Here is a 10,882-nt window from a genome sequence, read left to right on the forward strand (position 1 = left end):
AGGGACACTTTAGTCGGCTTTTACAAGCAGCACTTGCACTAAACCAATAACAGCAATAAGAGCCCAGAAATTAAGACAAACAACCAGGAAGTAAGTCAAATAAACATGCTAAGCTGACTTGCAGCAGAATACAAGATTTCACAAGCAAAGGCTAAGAGTGACAGCACAACCCTTAACCCTTTCATGCATGGTATTCACATGTATAAACTGTACCATTTTAGTAAAAATTATATTTGGAAAAAAAAAAACAAAATCTACGTATTTTTAAAGTTGTTCTAGGTATTAAAAAATACCTTTTTGATGTGTTTTTTTAGAGGTTTACCATAAATCATTTTGGCAGAGTTTGCAGCAAGAAAAAATTCTTTAGATTTAAAGTAAATGATCATTTTGGTGTAACCATTTTATATTAAACCTGAGGGTTTGAAGGTGCTTGCAAGTGTGTGTGTGTGTGTGTGTGTGTGTGTGTGTGTGTGAGTAAGTGGGTTGAGGGTGATGATGGGTGCTAATGTCTAATAAATGGTGTACAGGTTTATTTTTAAATCTGGGACAGCTCACTGGGACTCGCACATCATGTCATGATATGCGTGTGTGTGTGTCTGCACAGTGAAATTTGAGAGGTGTTTCTTTTTCCGTTTCCCACAGACATTATTTAATCACATGACACATTTTAAGCAGCACTACATCAAGATTGAAGACTTCCCAATTAGTTTTTAGTCATCTGTGATGGAAAAGAGTCTCAATTTAAAGGGTTTCAATTGTTGAGATTACACTGACCTGGATTTCTTTACAGTGGTGGTGATAGAAACGAGGCGTCACAAAGTCTACAACTCAAATTTCGCCATTTTAATTTAGTATCTGAAATGACCAGTGAATCCAAAATTTTATATGTAAAGTTTTTAACAATGAATTGATTCTAAGTTGAGAATACATTTCAGACTTTTTATCTGAATTGGACTTTAGACAAAAAATCCTTTAGCTTTGAGTGATCCTATGCCTTAATTATGTTTGTATGCTTAATTATGTTGTATGTTGTCACTGCCATTACAATAATAATGCTTCAGAAACTTTACCAAATATTTCAATAGTGACTGTTTCAGTAGTGACAATTTTAGCTAATTTTGATCATAACTCAAAAATGTTAGCCAGTACATGACTAGCAAACACAGCGTTGAATGGTTGTACACATATAAAATTATAATATTTTTTCAGTAAAACACAAAAAAGGTTACTTCATTGAAGAAAATGTTTCAGTAGTGACAATTCTTGCTGTTACACACTGGTAACTCACTGGTGAATTTAAATCTTTCAAATTCACTTTAAAAAATGTAACCTATAATTAACCTAAAATAACCTATGACCTAAATTTTGTATGTATATTTAGGTTATCACTATCTCTAATAATGCCTTGGATTTAAGTAGATCATAACATATTCTTTGTAAATATCTAAGAACTAAATACTAAAATGTTTTAAAATGTATTTATCTATTTGTTTGTTTGTTTGTTTGTTTTTTCTGTGGGACTGCATTTTGAACGGACGGTAGAATGGACTATAAAAAATGTTTCAGACCAAAACCATATGGCTAAACTATTACTAAAATGACCCTAACCCTGTATATAATCAATGGAGATTCACTAAATAGTTTGAGCATTTACAGATAATCTGTATAGCACCATCAAAATTACAGAAGAACAGAAAAAACGTACTAAGGCATTACTGTTATTTTATTATTTTATCATTCTTAGACTAATTTCTATCAATCCATTCATCATAAAGTGTTCATACAATGTAAAATGAATTGGTGTAATGCTGTAAAAGACACTTTAAAGACAATTATAACAAAGACATAAGCAGGTATACAGGAAATCTGTTCTGAAAATGAACATATACCTAAATTGCATGTCCATACATTTTATGTCAAAAAGTATGCAGACACTGTTCGTCCAACGTTTCTTCTGTAATCAAAGGCATTAATAGGGAGTTGGCTGCAGTAAAAACTTCCTATGGGACGTCTTCACACTAGATGTTGGAACATTGCTGTGAGTATTTGATTGGATTCAGCCACAAGAGCCTTAGTGAGGCTAGGTACTGATGTTGGACGATTAATTCTGGATCACTAACATCACTTCAGTTTATCCCAAAGTCCTAAATCTTGGGGGCTATAAACCCCTCTAGCTTGACACTAGCTCATATATGGATGCTACAAAGCAGCCCATTCCATCGCCAAAGTGTTTCTATAGATATTATACAAGTTGTGTGTGCACACCTCTGTCAGCGATAGATGCACCTCAAAGTATCTGAACTCTCTAAATTTTGGACATAAAAAAGTACATAGTATGGCTGGCCCACTTTGAATACTTGTTGGTATGTCCGAAGAAGTACTTGAACACTCATTCTCAAAATAACCCTTAAAAACAACAATATTTATGTTTCATAAATAATCATAATTTAAATATGTCTGTTCTTGCAGTTTAAAATATATCCAGTAGGCGGCAACAGTGTATTAACAGTCATTCTGAAGACCTTGTGCATTGTGTGTTGCTTTAGTACAAAACAATGTTGTATTGTTGAATATAGCATATAAATCACTTCCATCACCTGTATATTGTCTATGAGTCATTTGTTTCTGTGTCCATTAAACATTTTTATTTTGTCTAGTTTGCTGTTGAGTCATTTTTAATTTATTATTGTCATAGCTGGGTTTAGCTCAATCGTAGCCTTGTAAAGCTTAGTCATGGCCTGGTTTAGGCCAGTCATAGCCAGGTTAAGCCCAGTCACAGCTGGGTTTAGCTCTGTCCTAGTTGGGTGTAGTTCAGTAATAGCCAGGTTAAGCCCAGTTGTGTCAGTTGTGCTCAGTCATAACTAGCTTTAGCTCAGTCATACTAGGTTTAGCTATGTCTTAGCAAGGTTTAGCTCAGTCCTAGCCAGGTTAAGCTCAGTCATAGCCAGGTTTAGCTCAGTTATAGCCAGGTTTAGCTCAGTCATAGCTAGGTTTAGCACAGTCATAGCTAGGTTTAGCTCAGTCATAGCCAGGTTTAGCTCAGTCACAGCCAGGTTTAGCTCAGTCATAGCTAGGTTTAGCACAGTCATAGCCAGGTTTAGCTCAGTCATAGCTAGGTTTAGGTCAGTCATAGCTAGGTTTAGCACAGTCATAGCTAGGTTTAGCTCAGTCATAGCCAGGATATACTTAGTCACAGCTAGGTTTAGCTCAGTTATAGCCAGGTTATACTTAGTCATAGCTAGGTTTAGCTCAGTCTGTGACCTAAAGAGTCGCTGGCTAAGTTAACTTAACCACCATGCCAGACTCGTCTACATGAGAGCAAGCATGACAGCAGCAGTGCCGGTGTTCCCAAAGATACATAATGAAAAATGATGTAAAAGAGAAAAGTAAAAAAAAAAACACTCTGAAGTTTATGTTGTTTGTCCTTTTTGTGCCATCACTGAAACTTGCCATTGCTACAACCAGGTTGTTTCATTCTGCTTCTTCACCCACTAATGTCACTACTCAGCAGCCAGGCTCCTCCCAGATATGCAGCTACCTCCCCTGGTGTTGCTCGAAGATTGGGCTTTGGGTGCAGTAATGCCCGAAAGAGAGAGCAGGCCAATGGAGTGAATGCTGTGAACTGTGGGGCTACATAGTAGAAATCCTCAAGACCATCTGACTCACTGTCTTCAGTTTGCATCCTCCCCCTCTCACTCCACCTGAAATACCTCTCATATGCAACATTGTCTAGAACACTCTCAGACCAGGGAAGACTTCCCATTAGCATAGCATAGATCAGAATTCCTAGTGCCCAGCTGTCTGTGCTGACCTCTACTGAGACTAATATACGTTTCTTTGTAGTCTTTTGGGAGCCCTCTTTGCTCTTGTTGCCATTCTCATCCACAGAGGGGGACCCTGAGTCGCTCAGCTCCTTCTCCCTTGCAATCTCTGCCTCAGGGGTACAGTAGGGGGAGCTGTACCACACACAGGGGACCCTGGTACCCACTGCCTTCACCATACCAAAATCACCAAGCTTCACCCATCGACAGTCTCGGTCACACAGGAATATGTTTTCCGGCTTAACATCACGGTGGGCGAAGCCAAGAGTGTGGAGGTAAGAAAGAGCTCCACTGATCTGAGACACCACTCTCTGAACACAACACTCCTCCAGGCCCACCTAAAGGAAAGGAGAGAGAGAGAACTTTTGCTTAAAGGAATACTTCAGCATCTTTTAACTTAATCTCTAATCTGCCACATCTGTATTATTTAGTCAAATACATGACATGAGAGAAGATCTCACCAAAGCATTTCCTATGAATTTTCATCCATTTCAAACACTTGCACAACAAATTAAAAAAGCAGTTCCAGTTACATTTGCTTTCTCTTAGGTTTTTGGTATTCAGGCACACTCAGACAGAAGCCTGTAAAAACGCCATCTACATCACTATGATTGTGATAAATCATCGCAAATTCTTCCCTCTGAAAAAATAGTTCCATCTCTGGAAGAATAAATTACACAGAAATTCAGCATATTTCATAAATACTTTTGACTAAATATTTATAGATGCAGCAGATTTAGATTAAGTTGGAAAAAGAAAATTTAAATGTTCTTTGCAGTCCCGGGTACGCAATATTGACAAATGTGTTGGGATACACCTCTTAATCATTGAATTCAGATGTTTCATTCAGTCCCATTGCCACAGGTGTATAAAATCAAGCACCTAGCCATGCAGCCTGCCTTTACAAACATTTGTAAAAGAGTGGGTTGTTCTAAAGAGCTCACTGAATTCGAGCGTGGTACTGTTATAGGATGATGCAGAGCATCAAGTCAGTTTGCGAAATTTCTTCCCTCCTAGATTTTTCATGATCTACAGTGAGTGATATTATTGAAATGTGGAAGCATTTAGGAGCCACAGCAACTCAGCCACAAAGTTGCAGACCACAAAACATTACAGAATGGGGTCGTGGAGTGCTGAGGCGCATAGTGCATAAAAGTTGCCAACGCTCTGCTGATTCAATAACTGCAGAGTTCCAAACCTCCTCTGGCACTAACACCAGCCCAAAAACTGTGCGCTGTGAACTTCATGCCATGGGTTTCCATGGCTGAGCAACTGCATGCAAGCCTTACATCACCAAGCACAATGCCAAGCATTGGATGGAGTGGTGTAAAGCACACTGCCACTGGATTATGGAGCAGTGGAAACATATTCTGTGGAGTGACAAATCACGCTTCTCTATCTGGCAGTCTGGTGAACAAGTCTGGGTTTGGCGAATGCCAGGAGAGTGTTACCTGCCTGACTGCACTGTGAAAACTGAAAAGTTTGGTGGAGGAGGCATAATGCTTTAGGGATATTTTTCAGGGGTCGGCCTAGGCCTTTTAGTTCCAGTGACGGGAAATCTTAATGCTTTAGCATACCAAAATATTTTGGATAATTGTATGCTTCTAACTTTGAGGGAACAGTTTGGTCCACAGTGCACAAAGCAAGGTCCATACAGGCATGGTTGGGTGAGTTTGGTGTGGAAAACCTTAACTGGCCTTCATAGAGTCCTGACCTTAATCCCATCAAACACTTTTGGGATGAACTAGAACGGAGATTGTGAGCCAGACCCTCTCGTCCAACATCAGTGTCTGATCTCACAAATGCTTCTCTGGATGAATGGACAAACGTTCCCACACACACACTCCAAAATCTTTTAGAAAGCTTCCCAGAAGAGTGGAAGCTGGTATAGCTGCAAAAGGGGGGACCAACTCCATATTAATGCCTATGGATTTAGAATGGGATGTCATAAAAGCTCCTGTAGGTGTAAAGTGTAGGTGTCTCAATACTTTTATCCATGTAGTGTACATGGCTTTAATGGCACTTACTTCAAATGTGTATAAAACATGCACTGTTGTAAGTATAAGGAGCAACTATACATGTGCTGACCACTAGCTATCTAACCAGGGCACCACTTCAGCCAAAATGAATAGCCTGCTGTGGATAGCTTTTCCACAGCATGCTATTCGTTTTGCAGATTCTGCATCCTCATCTGTACTTCTTGGAATAGGGATATGAGATTACACACTCAGTGTGACATCATATCCCTATTCTAACTAGGGACCTGTCACCAGTGTATTAGCTGAATCATGCTTTAAAAAAATACTGAAACACAGTACAGTAGTTACATATTTAACATATACAATACCACACACATACAATTAATATATATATATATATATATATATATATATATATATATATATATATATATATATATACTGCGTTTCAGTATTTTTTAAAAGCATATATATATATAGTTATATAGTTATATATATATGTATATATATATATATATATATATATATATATATATATATATATAGCTTTGTGCTGAGTTGTCTCAGTAAGCAAGAGTGGAGCATTTTCATTTTCTCTTTTGTGGGAGTTTTTTATCTAGAGTAGTAGTGGTGGACAGTAACAGTGGAAATTTTTACAAACCTCAGGAACAATGACATCATATAGGTCTCCATAGAGACTGGGTTGCTGGGCAAAGACATAATGAGTCGGGGTGGAAAAGGCAATTCCCAGAGCAGACGTGAGAGATGGGTGGGTACAGTATGCCAGAGAGAGATTGTACTCCCTCAGAAAGGAGAAGAGAGAGGTCGAGTCACGAGGAAAGAATTTTAAAGCCATTGGAGTACCTAAGGTTTACACAGGTTAGGAGACCAGGAGAAAAAAAAGAGAAAAAGAGAGAATGAGTGGAGTTCAAAATAAAATTCAATTTGTTTATATATAGTTTTTAACAACAATCCCTATTACAAGGCAGCTTTACAGAACTGTGGATCCAGACCTACTAATGACCACTGAGTACAGCAATGTTAGGAAAAATTACACAAGGGCATGCAAAAGAAACCCTGAGAAGGACCAGTTCTCAAAAAGGGGAGCATACCTTTCTCTGGTCAATACTGTAGAATGAAATGGCAGTCATGACAATACAAGAGCACACAGGACATTAACAGAGGGTCTCGGCAGTCAACAGTCTGATCCTCAGATAAGGCAATTAGCCATTTGCAAAACAATGATTGCCAATCATAATCAATTATGAGCACTGCTTCCTCTGTCAAGTGATGTAAAAACTCGCACAAGTACTGTGGATGCTACTTGGTGGCTGAAAGTTTGACAGGCATAGCAACAGTGACTAAGAAAGGAGGGGCTTATTTTACAGTCAACTGTTAAAAGTTATTCTGAGAAACTGTCAACAAAGCTGAAGTGGTCAGTGTTTCACAAACAGTACTTTGAAAAAGTCGGAGACCACCATCCATTTATTTAATTTCCAGTCAAAATGGCTACTAATGCAGGTGATTTATTTTTTAAGAGATGTTGACAGAATTCATTTTCATTAGGAAGGGAAAAGTCAAAGGAAAATAAGTGAAAAGAGTTTCCAAACTGGAGATCTAAAGAAAATGGAACTCTTAACAACCATGGAAGACCTGATAGACCACCAAAACAGATCAGATTTAGAGAGCGAAGAGAAAATCGAGCTCCACTCTTGCTTCTGATCTGACGAAATTGACAGGTGTTTCTGTCCATGCTTCCACTGTAAGCAGAAACCAGAATGCTATAGCTGTCAAGAAGCTGCTACTGAGAAAAGAACAAAAAAGAAGAAATTTGTAAACTAATCAAAGAAGCTGCTGGTGTTCTCCAGACCTCAACATCATAGAATGTGTTTGTGATTACTTGTGTGAGAAGTGGAATATGCAACCAACTTCTAAGACTAAACTTTGGAAGTTTAGAAAAATATCCCTGCAGATTTCTTTGAAAAACTGAAAAGAAGACTTCTGTAATGCTTTTGCTTTTTCTTCTGGTGCTGAAAAATGACTTGAACTTAATGGCTGTTTTGCCATGACACTGAAAAATGAAGGGTGATCTCTGACTTCTGCACAGTACTGTATTAGAACATGACATATGAAATATGAGAACAGGAGTGCTAATGTTCCTCATGAAATGGGGTAGGGAGATGAAAGTGAAGCCCATTCAATGAAGACAGGCCAAGAGTGAAGCACATGCGCAACTCACCTCTCTTCTTATGCATTGCCAGCATGACCTTGCCATATGACCCTTCACCCAGGAGTTTGATGACCTGGAAGTGATCGGACGGATTCAGCGAGGTCAGCGACTGAGCAGTGAGGTGGCACAGCTCGTCCAAAAGCCTTGTGGCAGTCTGTAAGAAATGTAATCAAGGAGCCAGGGGAAGTGATAAACATTAGCAAGTTCTTCAGTAATTTGATAGAGCTGGCAAGCCTCCCGTTTCTAGTGACAGCTCCACGTCATTTTAACACTATGTTCAAACAGAGTGTTCCATTGTAGCATTATGTCTATGTCCAGTGCCAGGGCCTCTTTATGGTGCACTGTTGACTGGTTTTCTTGCTCTAACACACCTGATTCAACTCATCAGGTCATGTAATATCCAAAGGGTCTTAACAGAATTAGAAGAACAGCTGTATTGTCAGCTTCCCAGCCATGATCGCTGACAGCCAGAAGCAGGACTGACAATGCTAAGAGTAGTCCCAGTGTTAGGTGGGAGGTGATCTGGCAGAGATAGTGGTGCAGCAAAGCCCATATCCCTAGGATTCTTCCCATATAGTACACGCTGATATATCCTGGTGTTGACAAGAAGGGTAGGCTGGTACTTGCGTAAGTCTTTTGGGGCTCAATTCTGAGGATTAGACATCCAATCCATCCAATCATCACCCTTCAAATGTCCCTTGACAGTCTATATTTGGTACTCAAGTATGGGGAGATATGTGGTGCGGCCTCATTGCAAGCCACATGTCATAAAAGTATTCAACCTCTACCACAAAAAATACATAGATTTGAGCACGCTATTGGATTTTTATTTAAAAGCTTATAAATTTTTATAGTTTTATGAAAATCTAATGAATCTAATGTTCTTATTTACGAATATGGCACCTTAAAGAACTATACGTTAAAGTGTGTTTTTTTGGCATCGCCCCAAATAACCCTTTTTGACACCTTTATTTTTAAAAGAGTATAAAATAAATAACTCATAAAATAAATAACTCAAACACTAATATGAGGATTTATCAGTTCTTGAGTTTGCACGTGGTGGTGCACTTATATGTTATACTGAAACAACATGATGAACTGAATGGCTTGGTTATATAAGCAGGATCTACTACACCTGTTGTTCATCAGCTATGTGGAGGCTGAAGACTCAAAGACAGACATGTACGTTATTAAAAGAAGGCTAAATACATCAATACATCACATCAAATATATCACTGCACACATCTGACTTCTCTGTTGGTCTGAATATCACACATTCTTAGATTACGCAATATCCGCACTGGGCTTGGGAAAGAAAGTGAATTTATTCTCTGTCAACATGAATCATGCCCAGATATGGTGTGGTGTACCACTGATGGTAGCGACTAGATGATTGAGAAACATTTGGTAGCAGATTGCATACAATACCATAAGCATACAAAAAAGTAGCTGCTGATTATAAATATACATATATTTTTAATTTCAGCATATTGTCATGAGAAATCAGTCAACATTGAACCACTGAGGAATTCTTTAGAGTGCTCAACTGATCACAAGTCCTCATACTCAATTTTCAATCCTCTATCTATTTATAAAACACTAATTTTGTTTAAACATTTTGTTGATGCACCCTTCAAATGTCCCTTGACAGTCTATATTAGAGACTCAAGTATAGGGAGATATGTGGTAGTGCGTCATTTCAAGCCACATGTCATAAAAGTATTCAACCTCTACCACAAAAAATACATAGATTTGAGCATGCTATTGGATTTTTATTTAAAAGCTTATAAATTTTTATAGTTTTATGAAAATCTAATGAATAACTTTTATTACACTTAAGTTGTACTTGGACACTGTAAAACAGATAAATAAGTAAAAAAAATACTTTGTATTACTGTGCATTAGATGACTTACTGTCATGTTGGCTGCAGGTGAAAGCTGTAGAGATGGTCTGTTCCGAGTGCTAGGTCACTCTGCCCATATGCCTTTTCCGATGGAAAGCCTGTATGTTAACCGGTTGTAAATCAGGCAATTTGGCTTAGCGTTACTCTCACCCCAGTCTGTTTATGCATGCAGACACTCGATCTACAGCTCTGTACTGCATGTCTACCCTGCTGTCACATGTCGCATTTCTGCTCTCTATTCTGTTTGAGTTTTATACTAACACATGGTGCCTCTCTCTCTCTGCTCTCGCTCACTAATGCCCCCCCCTACACACACATACACACTCACACACACACACACACACATTACTCTCTTTGGTAACACCTCATTTCACAGTTGATGCCATGTAGATGTTCATTTTTAACTGATATTTGGGGAAATATATATTTAGTTCAGCTCAAAGAGATCATTTAAATCTAAATTCCAAAAATGTGCAAGATTGCTTCTTTCGTTTTGCTTTGGAGCTGCTAGGCTGACAAATAGTGGAAGCTTGAACCTCAACCAATCAGCATCATTTAAGCCGTACACTCCTAAAAAAGAAAAAGAACCCTTTTTCAAGGCTTCCTCAGTAAACGTAATAATTCTATTTAGAACCATGAGTTCTGCATCGAGCCATTTAATGCTTAAATGGTTCTTTGCATGGTGAAATAGTTCTATAGAGCACCAGAAAAGTGTGCTTCTATTGTTACAATGTCAAGCTATAGAACCATTTTCAAGAAAGTTCAATATGGAACCATATGCAACACATTCTCCATCAATCTGAAGAACCATTTCATCATGCTAAGAACCATTTAAGCATGAAATGGACCTATATAGATCTCATGGTTCTAAATCATCACACAGCCAAATTGTTAAGTAATTGCAAATAGACTTGCTCAGTGAAGGAAAACAAGTATTCAGATAGTTAT

The 10,882-nt window shown here is 38.3% G+C and overlaps 1 protein-coding gene across 1 annotated transcript; it reads right to left on the reverse strand.

Moving 5' to 3' along the window:
- Positions 1-1,705: 1,705 nt before the first annotated feature.
- On the reverse strand, positions 1,706-10,230 carry si:ch211-171h4.3 (serine/threonine-protein kinase SBK1). The gene is made up of 4 exons (XM_036567256.1): positions 9,945-10,230; positions 8,040-8,184; positions 6,462-6,664; positions 1,706-4,159 (listed from the first exon to the last, which is right to left on the reverse strand). Exons 1-4 carry the CDS (start codon positions 9,948-9,950, stop codon positions 3,485-3,487), a joined length of 1,029 nt encoding a protein of 342 aa, XP_036423149.1. The 5' UTR covers positions 9,951-10,230; the 3' UTR covers positions 1,706-3,484.
- Positions 10,231-10,882: the final 652 nt, after the last annotated feature.

This window comes from Colossoma macropomum, unplaced genomic scaffold (assembly GCF_904425465.1).
Source record: "Colossoma macropomum unplaced genomic scaffold, Colossoma_macropomum, whole genome shotgun sequence".
NCBI classification, from domain to species: Eukaryota; Metazoa; Chordata; class Actinopteri; order Characiformes; family Serrasalmidae; genus Colossoma; species Colossoma macropomum.